Below are 16,783 nucleotides of genomic sequence, written 5' to 3' on the forward strand. Positions count from 1 at the left end.
AATTCTTGGAACAGATGTAGCAACATCTGGAACGGGGAATCATGGTTCATTCTGTTATCTGGCCCCGTCCTCATGCTTCTATTGGCATTGGTGTTTGGTCCATGCATTCTTAATGCCATGTTAAGCTCGCGGATGGAGGTGATAAAGTTGCAGCTCTTGGTAACGCAATATAGGCCTTTGGGATGAGGAACCTTACAGAATTTCTAAAATCTAAGTGTTGATGCTTGTCCACAAGTGGAGAAAGCATAAAAAGGGGGGAATGAAGAGGAAGATAGCCTTGAAACAGGGCCATAAAACATGGGAAGCTGCCAATTAAAAGCTGTAAAAGAGGTTACCTCAAACAGGGCCATAAAGCATGAGAAATTGCCAAGTACAGGGCAGAGACAAAGGGCACCATGCAGAGATAATCACCCATTCCCACCTTCCTTTGTCTCCACCTGTAAATAAACTTTCCAAAGCAGGCCTTCCCTGCTGTTCATATCTAAACAACCCTAGGTCTCTAACTCACTACTAGCCACAATTAACCTGAGCACATTCCTTGTAACTTGATGCCCTGCACTGCCTTTTAAATATCCTGTGACTCCATTGTTCAGTACTCAGATGTGGTATCCATCTGAGCCTGCTGGTGTAAAATAAAATCTGAGTTCTCCACTCCTCCGAGTGTCGCTTGGTTTCTTGTCTGTCAATAATTCTGCAACACCATCGGATCTAACAATTCCACTTCTGGGTATATTCCCCCCTCAAGATTGAAAGCAGGGACTTAAGATATCTGTATACCCACATACACTGTAGCATTATATAAAACAGACAAAAGATGAAAGCAACCCACGTGTCCATCACCTCATGAATGGGTAAACAAAATGTGATATATGCATATAGTAGAATATTATTTAGATTTACAAAAGGAAATTTGACACATGCCAGAACATGGATAAATCCTGATGACATCATGCTAAATGAAATAAACCAGTCATAAAAGGTCAAGCACTATATGATTCCACTCATATGAGATATCTTGTGAGTCAAACTCATAGAGACAAAAAGTAGAAGAATGGCTGCCAGGGGTGGGGAGAGGGGAGAATGGTGAGTTTTGTTTGTGGGTACAGAGTTTCAGTTTTGTAACATGAAAAGGGTACTGTGTATTGATAGTGATGGTAGCACAGGATCATGAAGGTATTTAATGCCAATGAACTGACCACTTATGAATGGTTACATTGAATAGAAGGTAGACAAGAAAACCCTGGGAACAAACTTGGAGAGAGGCAACAAAGTGGCCTGGGGTTGAGCCCAGAGAAAAACTGACATTTCAGGTAACTTCAAATGAAAAAAGCTTTCTTATTGTTGACTTGGATTAAAGAAAATACCTGTGTCACTAACGACAAACATGAACTTCTGTCTGAATGACGAGCCCCATGTCTTCTTTCCCACGACCACAGCCAGCCTGGCCATGCCTGAGATCCGATTTAGACACACCTTGTTTTCTGTAGGTGCAGTGGTAAGCCAAAAATTGTGGAAAACTGTTTTTGGTATACACTTTACCATAGTAAAATGAAGGGTGCTGAATTATAGCCCCTGGGTTAGAGGTTGAGGTCACCACTAAGGAAGAGGTTTTTGGGTTTTTTTTCCCCCTTACGTTTGCATTCCTTGTTTTTCTCAAAGTTCACACTATTCAAAGAAGAAAAAAACTTTTTAATTATGAACAACTTTAAGATCAACTTTCTTAAGTGAGTGCTTTTTTCTACATATAGCAAAGCACTAGCAAAAAATTCACCTACCACCTCATTAAGGGGAGGGCATAAGGAAAAGCAAGGAATTTTGAATTGGCCTTTATTTAGAAAGCCTTTCTAGGAAATATAAACCCAGAATATTGAAGCTGGCAAGAACCTTAGGACCCATGGATACAAAATCACGACAGAGAAAGAGGATCAGAACTTAGGTCTCCTTATCTAAAGAGCAAATTCAATACCATTCCTCCCCAAAGCTCCAGCCACAAGGCCATCCTTACCACAGAAAGGTCTTTCAAAGCCACATTTTGGCAAAGCACAATTGTGAGTGGATGAGAATGACCTTCTAAACTCAACTCATTCCAACATGCTACTTGATAGCAGCAGGTTATGGTGGCAGGCAAGATACAGGTGATCCTGATGGTTTCTTGGATGTAATGAACTCATGGGTACTATGTAAGGACCGAGAATAATGACAAATTCTCATCTTATTGGGAAAAAAGCTAAGAGATGCCAGGTGCTGGTGGCTCATGCCTGTAATCTCAGTTACTTGGAAGGCTGAGATCTGGAGGATCATGGTTCAAAGCTAGTCTGGGCAAAAAGTTCGAAAGACCCCATATCAACCAACAGCTTGGTTTAGTGTGTGTATCTATCATCCCAAGCTATGAGGGGGCTGAGATTGAGAGGATGCATAGTTCCAAGCCAGTGTAGGCAAAAAAGACCCCATCTCAACAGAAAAAAAGCTGGGTGCGGTTGCATGTACCTATCACTCCAGATTTAGTGGGAAGCCTAAAAAAGGAGGATTGTAGTTCAGGCTGGCATGGGCAAAAAGCAAGATCCTATGTCCAGAATAACCAGAGCAAAAGAGGCTGGAGGCATGGCTCAAGTGCTTGCCAGGCAAGTGTGAAGCCCTGAGTTCAAACCCCCATACCACAAAAAAACAAAAACTAAAACAAAAAAACCACAATAGATTCACACTCTGCTGTACAGACATACCCTGCAGAAAGTTGGTGATGCTAATTGGCCTACATGAGTGACACTAACAATTCTGTCTTATTGATCACCACCTTTGGGCACCACTGCATCAAGTACTCCTTGCTCTGCTCCCAGCTGCTTCCTTGAGCTGAGTTCAAGGGCCTTCCCTATGGCAATTCTTGGTTTTGAAGAAAGAAAATAGCAATAGTTCAGACAGGGAGGGGGTAGCAATAAAGCAAAGGGGACATTTTTGAACTAGCTTCATCAGAAGTATAAACACTTTTGGTAATCCTGTTTGCTTTCAGTGATCAAGTATAAGTAAATGAAAGTTTTATGACTTGAGACAGTAGATGGGAAAAGTCACCTGGATTTGCTGGAGATTAGTGGTGATTACGTGACACTTGTTTCCACAGTTAGTCACAGTTTATTCCCAAGGGAATGGAAGGTGATCAGTAGTTCTCAGTTTGAGCTGCACTTCAGGCATGCTGGGGGCACAAGCAGGAATCTCCACACTGGCGCCCAGCCCCAGATTCTGAGATCATAGCGGACAGTGCAAACCACAGACACAAATAAGATTGGTGCAGCACAAAGATTTGCCGAACCCTTGTTCTATTTTAGTATGTTAAGTGTCTGCTGAATTTGTGCCTAAGAGGCAATGACAAAGAGGAATGGCAGCTGCGCAGAGCAGGACCAAAAGAACCATCATTCGATGATTGTTCAAAGCTGTCTGTTCACAGCCTAAAGAGAATCTTCCAAAATAAGCTTTCCCACAAAACAGAAAGCCTTTCTCAATGGAATAATGTTCACAGTGGAGTCTAGTTTCAGACAAGAAAATGTTTTTTAAAAAAAATTGTGTGATTAAATTTCTTGTTCATTTTAAGTAAGCTGTATTTTTATCCTTTCTCTAAATAACCTTAAGGAAGTATGTGTGGTTGGATAAAAGATGTCTGGTCTTTGTGAATCCCACAAATTCTCACTGTCCAACAGAGTCCCAGGTCCAGCCAAGCTTCCAAACCCAATGAGAAAACCTGGGTACTCCTTGGTCAATTTCAGTATTTATAACTCACACAATCCTTTGAACAGCTTATTGTTCTCAAGCAAATAAACAGACAGTTGAGCTTCATGGTCATGTTCTTTACATTTAAAATTTAAGTTGGACAAGTAAGTTATGAAAAAAATATTGAGGCATTAGGCTGGAAGTAGAGAGCAGTGATTGTGCTCTTTCTTTATACCTGCAAGGACAGGGCAGTAAGAATCAGAGACATCTGTCTTTAGAGATTAATAATATGTGACAAGTGACAGATATGTAACAGCAATGTCTTCATGTTCAGGAGTTTTGAGGTGTGGGAAATGCAAGATGACTTGCTTATCTGGTATTGTCAAGGGGTCAGGGCCAGCCAGGAAAATGATGCAAATTGAGTTTTGTGAGAGAAGGGACTATATTTATACTTTGCTTACTCATTGTTTACCTTCCTCATTATTGTATCTTCCAAGCCAAGAAGGTTCTTACAATGAAAAGAGGCTCAAAATGAGTTACCAGGTGAATGAATGCAAGTACACGACAGGCACCAACAGCTCAACACACACCAAAATATTACCAGTCACAGCAACATATACTCTTGTCCACATGTAGCAGGAAGAAGGGACGGATATTCTGTAGGCTGAACAGATGCAAATCAAGGCCTCCTGCTTTCCAAAGCAGCAGGGGCCTTGGCAAGTCTGTGTCCTTTTCAGATTTCAATCCTACATCCTCATCCCTTGTTGCCCTGACATTTTGGTGATGGTCTCTGATCTGTTAGACAGAGACTGTGGTCAAAGCTGTCTGATTTTCTGGACTTAAAGACCAGAATCTCAGTGGGATTCTCTGACAGAGGCTTGCTGGAAAGCCTGAAGGTAGAATGTTCCCTCTTCTGATCGTCTGTTCCTTTGCTGTCCAAGTCCTGAGACTGAGGTAGCAGATAAATAACCTTCAGAGTTTCCTTGTGTTAAAGAAAAAAAAAAAAAGGGAAGAAGGGAATAAAGAAAGCATGAATACCAGAGCCCCTCACCACTGCCTACTGTCTATAACAGTTTTGCTTACTGCAGAAACCTCTTGGTAGGAATAGAGCACTGGAGTTTATGAGGGGCAGGGAGTGACTTTCCAGGTGTGAGAACATCATGGAACCCCAGAGACAAAGAACAAAATGGTACTGAAACTGAAAAACAAGCAAAACCCAACATCCATCAGAAGTTTTCTAGACAAAGTCAAATGTGGAAAATGGCAAGTTCTCTCCCTCTAGCTAGCTAGCTTGCAATTGTGAGCACCAGGAAGTAAAGAACACACCATAGGAAAGGCACATACAAAAGGAATCTTTCAGACTATTATTTGCAGCATGCTCAGGTTCACCAGGGCTCCTCTGGAGAATAGATTAATGTAAGGAAAAAAATTGTACTTTATTTTCAACTCAAACTCAAGGACTTAAATACACTAGGCAACTTTAGATGCTGGCAGAGGATTAAAAGACAGCATAGCACAGCACAGATCTCCATCTGAACTCAAGTACCTCATCATGGGAAGGCCAGCCCTGACATAAACACACAGATAACTTGGCCAGAAATGAAATCCAGCACCTCAGCTTTTGGACCAAATCTGAAAATTCTCTTCAAATCCTTGGATAAGTAATAGTCTCAATCTTCCTGTTTCTTACTGAGGTGACAGTAAGTTCGTATTTAGGCTCTAAGGGACCTGGAACATGGCTGAGCCTGTAATTAATGAGCTGAGATAATTGGTAGCTGTGTCCTGTGCAGTTACATTTAGCTCAAGGGAGTGACTAAACTGGCAGCAGACAGAGGATGGCCCCAGACTGTGTCATGATGAACACGAGGAAGGCTTGGAGGTAAATGGAGGAAGTCTCTGGAATGTTCTGAAATTAATAGGAGGAAACTGCATATGGCAGAGGATAGCAATGTTCTCTCAGGAAGGGAAAATCAACTGCATATTCCAAATCTGGAAGACCCACTTGCCAGAACTGCAGAAAAAAGACAACTATGACAGATACAATTAAGCATATAAGCACTACCTACTCCACTCATTTCTAGAAGTTACGAACTAGTTTTTCTTCAGATAGCTTTGCATTAAGATGAATGATTAAGTCAGTACTGTCCAGGAGACATATAATACATGCTGTATGTATAACTAAAACATTCTAGTATTCTAGAAAGTTTTAACTTTAAAAAGTAAAAAGAAATAACAACTTTAACCCATTCTAACCAACATATAGTGACTAGTAAATAATGACATAATACTTTTTTTGCACAAAAATCCAGCATGCTTTACACTTGCAGTACATCTCAATCCAGATGAGCCATGTATCAAGGACTTAACAGCCATGTCTGTCTTGAGGCTGCCATGGTGTGCATTTGGGATAAAGACTCTCATTATTCTCCATAGGAACTTGCCATTGATTCATCTAGATAACATGCATAAAATCAGTTAGTACTGCTTTCATTACCTGAGAACACCTAATGCTGATTTATACAAATGCCCTGTTATTCCAGTTTTAATGCACTTCTTCCAAAAGCTACCTCTCTCGTCACACACAGAACCCCTACTGAGTGCTGCCTGGTGCAGCCTTGCCCCTCAGAGCCCAGTTCCAGTCTCTCTTGAGGCCCCAAAGAGTGGCCCCTTCTTCTGTAAGCTGAAGTCATGTCTTATTCTACCACTTTAAGTAAGGAGATGACTTACTCTGAATAATGGGTGAAATCCTCATTTCCACTCCAGCTACTATGAGACAGTGATAATATAGTGAAGGCATTATTGACCAGGAGGCAGCAAAGGGCAGACAAGGCTCTACTGTGCTTTCCTCTGACCCTCTCAGAGTCCTACCTTTGTGGTTGAAGATGCCCTCCATCTCCATGCTACTTCTAGAGTGAGCGATGCACAGAGAGCCACAGGGCACTAGGCCTTCTGCTGCAGGGGATCGGTCAGTGGTGCGCACAAGGCACCAGTCAGGTTTATCATGTGGCCGCTCCAAAACCTCCACTGTCTGGCCACGCCGGATGGTCAGCTCATTGCTGTTGCAAGCTGTGAAGTCATGGATCACCACTGTCAGCTCACAGCCACCCGAAAGCTAGGAGGAACAGAGGAAGAGGGACAGGTCAGTAAGCAGAAGCCCCCAGGCTTTCACAGGCAGGGATGTGAACTCAGCTAGGGCTTCCATGTTCCATTCTGCACTGGGGTCAAAGGCATCTTTGGCTAGCCAGGGGAGAGCTCCAGGACTGCACTATCCTTGTTTTCCTCTGGAACCATGCAGGTAGTTATGTACTTTCTCACGCTGTAAGCTATGGGTGCAATTTTCTAAGGGCTTACTTTATTAAAATTGTCAGAATTGGATGTGATCTCTCATGGGCTTACAAATCTCCTTGTACTTGAGACTTTCTATCTCCTTCTTGAAAAAATGCTATGTACTCATTTAAAACTCATTAGCAAACTAATAAAAACTGTTAAAAGGCTACTTAGCAGCTTATTGTGAAATATGATGATAAAACGGGTAAAGCTCTACTCCAAATTCCACTCTGATATGGTAATTAAGCATTCTCAATTATGAAGCATCTGGACTCTTTCTCTTTTTTTTTTGGAGGAGCTGGGGTTTAAACTCAGGTCCTTGAGCTTACTAGGCAAGTGCTCTACTACTTGAACATGCCTCAGCCCAGCACACCCAACTCTTTAAGCACCCCTGGATCAGGAAAAAAGCAGCTCTTACAGAGAGACTGAAATGGCCAAAGACAGATGAATCTGGATCCTTAGAGGGCTCCTTCCCTATTCCTGCATTTTATTCCATTTATCATGTTTTACAATAATCCCTAAGTAGCCTGTAAATTTTTTTTATCGTATGCTGTAAATTAAGAAATGGATACAAAGCACTTTTTGAGGAGGAAGATACAATGTTTTAGAGATGGAGTTCATGAAAAATCACACCTGATTCTGACAGTGACTCTCCTTGGTGTCCTACCTGGTCCTTTGCCCTCAAGACTCCAGACCCATTTTCTGGCCTTCTCACATTTGTTTGTGTTAATCCCTCAACTTGAAATTCCTTTCTTTCCTCTCACTATGCTTACTCTCATTTCTTGCCTGAAACTCTACTAAGTTTTAGGCCCTTTGAAACATATCCATGAACTACATAAAGACATACGCTCCAATGACATCGGCTTGTAAAACAAGGACATGGCCTGCTCTTTATCTATTGGCATTTAATGGCCTGTGCCCTGGTGTGTCTTCCCCTTGGACGGTAAACTCCTTGGGGACAGAGCTCATAAGCACTTACATAATAATTTTGTGACTGGCTCCCTGTCCCTAGGTTCTGTTTCTGCTTCTCCACGTCCCACTCTGTGACAGGTTCTCCAACCACAACTCAAGCTGTGACTCCATCAGCTTCTGATTTCTGCTGGGCAACCTGGCATGGGTCCCTCTCTCTCCCACACAATGAGGCTGGGATATGACTCACTATGTCCCTACTCCCATCTGTTTCTCCTCCAGTGTTGCCTCTTGGGTGATGGTATCACCAGCAAATCACCCAAGCTAAACAAATCTCATCTTTCCTCCCTCTCCTCCAAATGCTGTCAAATGAACTCCAAGATGGCTTTCTGATGATTTCCTTTCACTGTGTGCTCAGATGGATCACTTCATTTGCGTTTCTGCAGTGACTACCTGAGTAGCCTCCCTGATGGAGTCCTCCTTTCTAGCTCATCTGAACACTACCTATCAGGGTTACCTTTCCAAAAATGGGGGCTTCCTGTTCAAAAATCTTTGGTACACGACTCAAGTTTCCACAAGTGGGTCCCCACCCACCTTGCCAGTTTCATGTGCTCACAAGAAGTGCCATCTGCTACTTCTGAGATGGGTCCTGTGTGCACCTGGTTCACACTGCCCCTGTGCACAGAGTCCCCATGTGCCAAACTTGTCTATCTAAGATCACCATTCCAGCCCTCTGGGGAGTCATTACCCCATCTGCATCCTCACTGCTTTGTCTTGACACAGCTTACACTTCAGTTCTGCAATGAGCTGTGTCTGAGTGGGTGTGTGTATGTGTGTGTCTGCCTTCACCACTGGAAACGGCGGGGCTGCATCACTTGTCTGTGAACCTTCTGTGCTTGGACTGTGAGGGCAAAGATAGGGCCGGTATTGGTCACCACTGAGGTCCAGGTACCAACAATGTACAAGCAGGTAGTAAATAGTGGAGGTCCTCTAAAAGCCTGCCTTGTATTTTGTATGCACTTTGTATCCTACAATAGTCCAAGGCTGAAGTCTGCTCTAACAATGAAGGTACTGCCTTTGAAAAACAGTATGAAATACGGCTTTTCCTCTATAACTTCAAGATCTCACTGCTTGCATTCCATTTGCAGAATGGCCAGGTATCCATGTCACCTGAAGGGCACCAGCAGACAGACCACAAGGGCTGAAGCAGCACTGGGAAGTGAGTACTGTGTTGAGTAGGAGGAAGGATCTCCAAGGAGAAAGAAGACGGAGTAGCCCTGCCTCATGCTGGAAAATGCCCTTGTCATGTCCAGAGAGTCCAAAGGTGCACACAGAGAGCTGGCAATCTGTGCATTCTACAATGGCTCACCTTCCTGAGCTGGGTCTTAATCATGCTAAAGACATCGGCCAACAATGTGCCCTTTCCCACAAGACCACACCGCTGCCCTGTGACAGGACTGCCAGAGAAGCACCCAGGACCCAGGCCATGGGCAAGTAGCAAAATCAAACCAGAGTTCCTTTGCCTCAATTCTCCTCAGAATGACTAGAAATAAACAACTGCTGTGTTTCACCCAAAAGAATGAAGTTTCAACAATTACTATGTGAAACAAAACTCTACTTTTTATGTTTTCCAAAGACACCATGTCATATATGGTTGTCATGCCTCAACCCTTAACAATGTTAACTGAAACTCACCCATTGCTGGGAATTTCTCACCTGGTAGACTTGGTCACAGCCTTCTTGTGACCCTCATGTTATCCCACACCTGATACACTGTAATGAGGCAGTTTTGTTACTAGAACATATATTTCTGATAGACAACAGCACACACCTGGTTTCAATTACCAAGCACCAAGCTGAGGTCTGAGCAAGTTCTACCATAGAAGAGAGGGCTTCTCTAAAATGGTGTGTGGGTGATGCAGCCCTCTTGCAAAGGATTTTATTTCCAGAACCTGAGGCCTTATGCAGTAAAGATCAATTGCAGGTGGGTATCTGGCCAGTTTTGTGAGAGCAATTCAAAAGGAAAGGGGGAATGTGGTCTAATAAAAGCCATTATTTCCCTAAAGAACAAAGTGTATCAACTCTTGTGAACACTCATAATGCACAGCCTGCTACATCCAGTCATTCAGAAACCTCACAAAAGAGTCTTGTGGTTTTGTGAAGGTTTCACACAGAGTAGGCCAATAAACGATTTCTTGGTTAAAGGGGATTATAAAGTGTAGCTCCATTACTGGCAATGGTTATAAAAAAAAGGGTAACCATGTGCAGCCAGAATAGTCCCCTGAATAAATGCTATAACACCCCAGGTTCTCACTGCTGCTGGGCAGCTTCAGGGAAGCAGTGCTGATCATCAACCATCTTAACAGCGCAAACAGGCCTCCCATGCTCACACCAACGCTGAAGCTGGTTTATATAAGGCCAAGTTCAAGGACAAGTGTTCATGAAAATGCTTCTTAGAGTTTAAAAGAGGACTCTTTTAATAGTGTGATAGGCTCTTACACAAAGAAACCTGTGAGAAGCTGAAAATGGTTAAGATGGTAAGTTTTATATTATGGGTGTTTACCATGACAAAAAAAATAAATAAAAGAACTACAAAAAACTATAAAAATGTTTTTCAAAATCATCAGTTTACCAGATCTCAGATTTACATTTTATCTACAAAATAATTATACTTGGGGATTTTACTTCTTTGCTCTGTATTAACATGACCACACAATGCTTTTGTGATGTGAAAAGAAACCTTGGAAGGTGTCCTTGAGTGAATTGTATGCCTGGAATTATAATAGAATATAAAGGTTGAGTTTAAAAGATACAACTAAAAAAGCAAATTTCAAATGTAAGAGGTAAGATCAGAACAAGGACAGTTCCTGTGCATCAGGCTTCTCGGTTTGCAAAAGTTGACCAGGGTCAATGCCTTGTCTCCCCTCACTTCTAACACAGTAGAATGAGAGCATGTGGCATGGAAGGAATGAGGGCTGGAAGCAGCGCACAGCTGAAAAGCACTTGCCTCACTTTTTGTGGTGTGCTAGGCTCTAGAAAACAAGACACTTCTTAGGACTGTTTTACCAAAGAAAACCATTGACTGGATTTCCTTTGTCTTTAAGGAAGGACACCAATCTGAAGAACTAACATTAAGTAGCTAATGTTACCCAGTGGGAAGGAGGGAACTACGGAGGGAGGGAAGAAGGGAGGGAGTGAAGGGAGAGAAGGAAGGAAGGCAGACAGGAAGGAAGGAAGGAAGGAGGGAAGGAGAGAGTGAGAGAAAGGAGGGAGAGAAGGGAGAGAAGGAGAGAAGGAAGGAAGGAAGGGAGGAAGGAAGGGAGGAAGGAGGGCAGGGACAGAGGGAGGGAAGGAGGAGGGAGGGAAAGGCAGGTGTCAAGTCTAAATCAATGCTCATCATAATTGTCAATGGTAACTTTGAATGTGTCATGTAAAATTTACATCAAAAAGCACTTTTCAGTGCTCCACTATTTTTATAAACACTTTTATTAGTTTGTTACATTTCTAACTAAACTTCATTTAAAAAAAAATACACTCACATGGCAGATGCTTTGAGGCCTTGAGTTTAAAACCCATACCGTCAAAGAAAAAAACAAAACAAATCTGACTTTTTTATTTTAGCTTGAGGGGACGGGGTGTTCTTCTGATTGGATAAACTAAGGTTACCAAAGATTATATTCATTCTGTGATGGTAAATGAACACTTAAAAAGTCAGAATACAAAAAGCCATGGCCACTTAGAAAAATAGAAAAAAAAGATTAGCAAAACAAGGAAACAAAAATCACACGTAATCTATCATGAGTAAGGGCTGCTTAAAATGAAATGAACCTATCTTGTGAATGCTCTGAACTTACTGTATACGCACATGGTCACAATGCAGCTAGTTCAGCAGGATTAAAGAGGAAAATACCTTAGGTAAGAGTGTCCCTCCTTTGCAGTCACTGTACCTGTTCAATACCTAGTATGTGGCTGTGAGGCACCACAGAGCATAAGGCCAGGCACTAAGGTTGAGCAATTCATTCTAAGGCCAGCTGCCAGCTCCCAACGAGCATAATCAGCTTCTAAATCCACTGTGACTGTGAACATCCAGGTAGAGGAAAGTGAGGCTGACACAGACAGTGGCCTTCAACAGAAGTAACACAGAGGGAGCAGGAAGCCACTGCAGACACAGACAGCTAAGATTCAGCGGTGCTCAAGGCACGCGAGGCCGCTGCAAATGCAGGGCACATTTCCAGTGCTCCCAGACTCACCACCTGCTCTCCAACATGATCTGTGTTCTCCACGGCTTCTGCATATACTCTGAGGACAGCAGATCAATCGAGGTGAGTGCTCTGCCCTGTGAAAGGCTTCTGAATTCATGAATTTTGTGTTTACATGGGGCAAATCGGCATGACATGCTGGGGAGCTAAGAGCCCTGCCCAGGCCCAGAGTGAGGAATGCAGTAGCCCCTCAGCAGAAGTACAAGCGTGTTTAAATAGATGTATTTCCTTTCTCAAGACTGTGAGGCAAGCCAAATTTAAATATATACTGGCTTTAGCTACTTTACAGACTACTTTGACTATAATTTATAGAAGTACAACCAAGCTTCTGTAGTGTAGAACATCATTTTACAGAAAAAGCTTGCTGACTTTAAAAACTACATGGAATTTTATGTCCCCCAACACAATTAAGTGTAGCTTAATTAAGAATAAGTGTAACTGCCAGGCATGGTGGCTCACACCTATAATCCCAGCAACTCAGGAGGTCAACAGTTCAAGGGAGGACTGCAGTTCAAGGCCAGCTGGGCAAAAAGTTAGTGAGACCTCCATCTCAATTAATCAAGCATCTGATTCCTGTGTTTTTTCTTTTCCTCATGGCATATATTTCAGTTGAAAGATATAAATCACACACTAATAAGGTAAATAGTGAGGAAAAAGCTTTAAATGCCTCTTTAATACACCAAGAATACTTAGCTCCACCTTCAGCTCTAGTGTGAAATGGTAAGGTCTGGAAGACAGAAGATTAAATCCACATTCTGTTTCTGGCTCTGTACCTCATCTGGCCTCATCTCCCATGGCTGGTTCAGTACTCTCCTCCCTACCTCAGGGAGATGCACTCTGGACAAATGAGATAAGAATCTGGAAAGCATTTGATTTTTTTTTTTGGAATCCAAATTACATTTTCTTAATATCATTTTATGAGCTAAGTGCCATGAATACGAGCAAGAATCGGTGCTAAACTCACTTCTGGAACAAAAATATGGCATATTTTAAAGCTGATGTTCTCAAAGTAGGAAATGTGCTCATGGAGCCTGTAGCAGTCCATCAAAGCTCTGCTAACACTGCTCCCTGGAAACAGGGTGGTTTTGCAGCCCCGCTTGAACATTCTTGCCCTAAACCAATAGTTCTGACAGATAACTGTTTCCCTCAGAATTCTACAAGTCAAAAACATCCCCCTAGTTTCTGAAATGAAACCAAATTCCACGATAACAACTAATTCACAGCAGACATCATGAAGTAAGTCAAATAGGCAGACTATCATTAAGAAACTTCCCTTGACAGACCCATCTGCCTATTCCATTAGAGGCTGCTTAACCTTGAAACATGTAAGGAGAACCTCAAGACTCAGGAGAAGTTAGTCTCCCTGGAGAAAAGGGGGTGGGGTGGTTACGCCTCCTTCACAGACAGAGCATTTCACATGCTGACTCAGGGCAGGACACCCGAATTTCCACAATGCATTCTTCCCAATCATCTACCTATCTAAAAATAGTCTGCGAGAGAAGCACAAATAAGGCAAAGACTAAAGAAAACCTTTCAAAAGTAGAGAACCCACAAACATGAGCACAGTGGGGAGAAAATGTGCTCCTTTCTTACAAGGCACAATGGGGACGTTCCCTTGAGTACCAGCCTCAAATAAGGTCATTCTAATCTCTACCACAGGGCCAGAGCTGAAGACCACAGCTCATTTCTAACACTAGAGGTAGACACGGCAGCCCTTTTTGTTCTTTAAGGTCTGTTAAGACCTCTGGTCTCACTGAGATATTAAAGGGAATGTATGCTACATCTATTAAAAAAAAGAAAAGAAAAGGACTTGGAGTGCCACTACTTTGACATAGTTAGGAGCTGTGGAATGGTAGGATGAGTGCTGCTGAGTGAGCTGCTGTGGTCCTCACGAGCTTTGCCTTTGCCTCCCTGACCTCCAGCTGGAGGAGGCCATGGCAGAGTGGCCCTTCAGGGATTGCTGAGCTCATGAGTGAACTTCAGAGAAAATGTACAGGATGAGGGTAAGGAGAAATCATTGAGTTATCTTCACAGATAAAAATATTTAAAGGGTAGTTCTTTTAAATTATAATGTCCCAGTAGACTCTCAGGGTAAAATGATTCATTTCTATAACCCTATACTTTCAGTAGTGATTATTCTTTCTCTCATACTGGGTACAAATAGAATTGGCTGTACTCCAAGTTCACATAAGCCCTACCATATTACAAAAGACTTGAAGCAGTGCTAGTTTTACTATTCCTAACTCCAGGATAGAACCTTTTTCTGTGGGAGCCTCCTGCAATTTACAATTTGCCACATGTCCCAGGGGACCGGGGCTTGCTGGGGGTTTAGGATGGGGTGGGTACTAGCAAATGACTTTTCCATCTGGCAGTAGACAAGGTGTGACACTGGGCAAATCTACCTTTGGATGACAAGCTGGAGACCTAAGAGTCTCTTCTGGTATGGAGGGGACATTTCCCGACTCCCATAGCCACCTATTTATCTGTAAGCTACCTACAAAACAAGTGGCCTTGCTTTCTAGGTCAACCTACAGAAAAGTCTTAACTAACCTTCCAAGGTATAACTTTTTACATTTATCTCACTGGCAATTTTATTACAACGAGTTTATTTATTTATTATGAATTTATAAGCCATATCTAGGGTAAATCCAGAGTAGATAAATGAGAACATATCTTGTAAGAATGTGAACTTGGGGTTTGCTGGTGATTCTCAAATAGAGTCTGTGAGACTCTATTGTAAGTGGCCATCTCCCCTCACATTTAGCAACTATTACATCTGGTTTTCATTCCAGGTGGCAGTCTCAGGCAACCTGATTAGGTGACTCAATCCCTCCACTATTCAAGAAATAAACAATCCCGAAAGTAATCAGTATTACGCCAACAAAATGTTTCCAAGTTCAAACTATATTCTTCTCAAGTGAATGGCTATTGGGTGGGGTTTCAGAAAGAAATGCTCGTAGGTAACAAATAACATGCTGAACATGTTACTTGTCTTCTTACTGTTACTACTATTGGCAAGAAGTAAGTATCTGCTAAATGCTAATACATAAGCTGTGAATTAAATAAAATGAGACATTCTGTTTATTTTCTAGTTACATTATGTGAGGTAGTCTATGTTCTAGGACTTATTATTTAGTGGAGTCAAAAAGTTAGAATGAAAAAAGCCTGATTACTCACACTAGAAGGATTTTGAAAATAAAATCACTGTACCAGAGCAGTATTTTAAATTTACTTACTTCTGTCCTGGAAACTACAATGTCAGAAACCATGAATTCTGCAAAATTGAGTAAGAAATGACTGAAGTCTGAGTTGTTCAGATGTGCCATCTAAAACAATCCTCCAGTATTGGGTTGTGTCTCCAGTAGTTCATTTTCCAAGATGGGGAGGCCAGGACACTGCTCCTTCTGATGGACAAGCAGTCTTTGGGACTGTTGAGGAGGAGCAGACCCCCATATCTCTTGATCGTGACTTGGGCCTCAGGTAACAAAGTGCAGCTTGCATTGGGAAGTGAGAAACTCAGACATTCTGAAGCACTAGCGATTTCAATAAAATACCTATTTGTTGTCTACCTATTTGTTTTTATTTTTTTAATAAAAATTTGGTCTAGAAATCTAGAAATAGATCATCTGCTTATCTTAGGAACAGAACACTATCAAGATAAATGCCCTCACACAGTACCCTTCTTTTATCCATCTCATAAACCCAGAATTCTAAATTGTATTGCCAATTTATTTTGCAGGTCTTTAAAATTCTATCAAGCAAAAAAGTAAAATCATGGGATACTCTGGGCCACTTCTGAAAAAGGTATACATGCATAAATATTTTTGACAAGATCTGTTCCTTCAATGCCATCACTGTTGCAGTCCAATTCTATGGCACATTTTCTGTGATCTGTGTGTGTGCCCAAAGTTCTAAGGGAGCACTCCAGGCCACCCTGGAGGATGCCAGCACCCGTTTTAGCCAGAGCAGCTCCACTTTTATTCACTGAGGTTCTGTATAAGATTTTATTTCAGATAATAGGTTCTTTGGCTTAAAAATAAAATACAAAAGCTTAAAGCACACTGCCCTTGAATATCCTGGCACAACCAGTGACTGACTGGGAAGGGCAAAAGGGAAAGTCCTCAACAATAACGTTTTCTCACTCTGACCCTCAAGATCTCTACCCCTGCTCTGGGAGCCTGACATCACTCTCAGCACCCAGTAACTATTTTGAGAATGGCGACAAAAACCTGTAACGTTCAGAGAGAAAGGAGCAGAAATGACCATACAGAAGTTGCACTGGCCACCTCACAGGAAGCGCAGTGGCAGCTTACCTTATCGCTGTCCAGTGTGTTCTGAGAAGTACGGGAGGCAATGGAAATTGTATCAGGCTGGCTGCTGCCATCCCCTTGGCTGTCCAGGTCCTCTCCATCCCTGGTGGTACAAAGAAACTTTTAGTAGGAAAGTTGACACTGCTGGATTGGTAAGATCAGTCAGTCACTGGAGAAATAACAGGTTTGCTGAAAGAAATACATGCCAATCTGCAATACTTCCTGTGACCAATATTCTATTAAATCATTCTGTACTGAGCACAGGCTTTTTTCTAGGCAGTA

At 42.2% G+C, this 16,783-nt stretch overlaps 1 protein-coding gene across 7 annotated transcripts in view; it reads right to left on the reverse strand.

Moving 5' to 3' along the window:
* The window catches only part of Trio (trio Rho guanine nucleotide exchange factor), a 344,029-nt gene that overhangs the window by 80,050 nt on the left and 247,196 nt on the right, over positions 1-16,783 (reverse strand). For 6 of the 7 annotated variants that reach the window (XM_020179766.2, XM_074077719.1, XM_074077720.1 and 3 more), the window contains exons 33-34: positions 16,505-16,604; positions 6,565-6,808 (exon numbers count right to left, since the gene is read on the reverse strand). In XM_020179766.2, the coding sequence (XP_020035355.2) occupies positions 6,565-6,808; positions 16,505-16,604 (344 nt within the window). Of the gene's footprint in view, positions 1-1,638; positions 4,679-6,564; positions 6,809-16,504; positions 16,605-16,783 lie in introns of those variants that run through there. The other variant, XM_074077722.1, reaches the window with a different exon arrangement.

The sequence above is a fragment of the Castor canadensis genome, chromosome 6, assembly GCF_047511655.1.
Source record: "Castor canadensis chromosome 6, mCasCan1.hap1v2, whole genome shotgun sequence".
Taxonomy (NCBI): domain Eukaryota; kingdom Metazoa; phylum Chordata; class Mammalia; order Rodentia; family Castoridae; genus Castor; species Castor canadensis.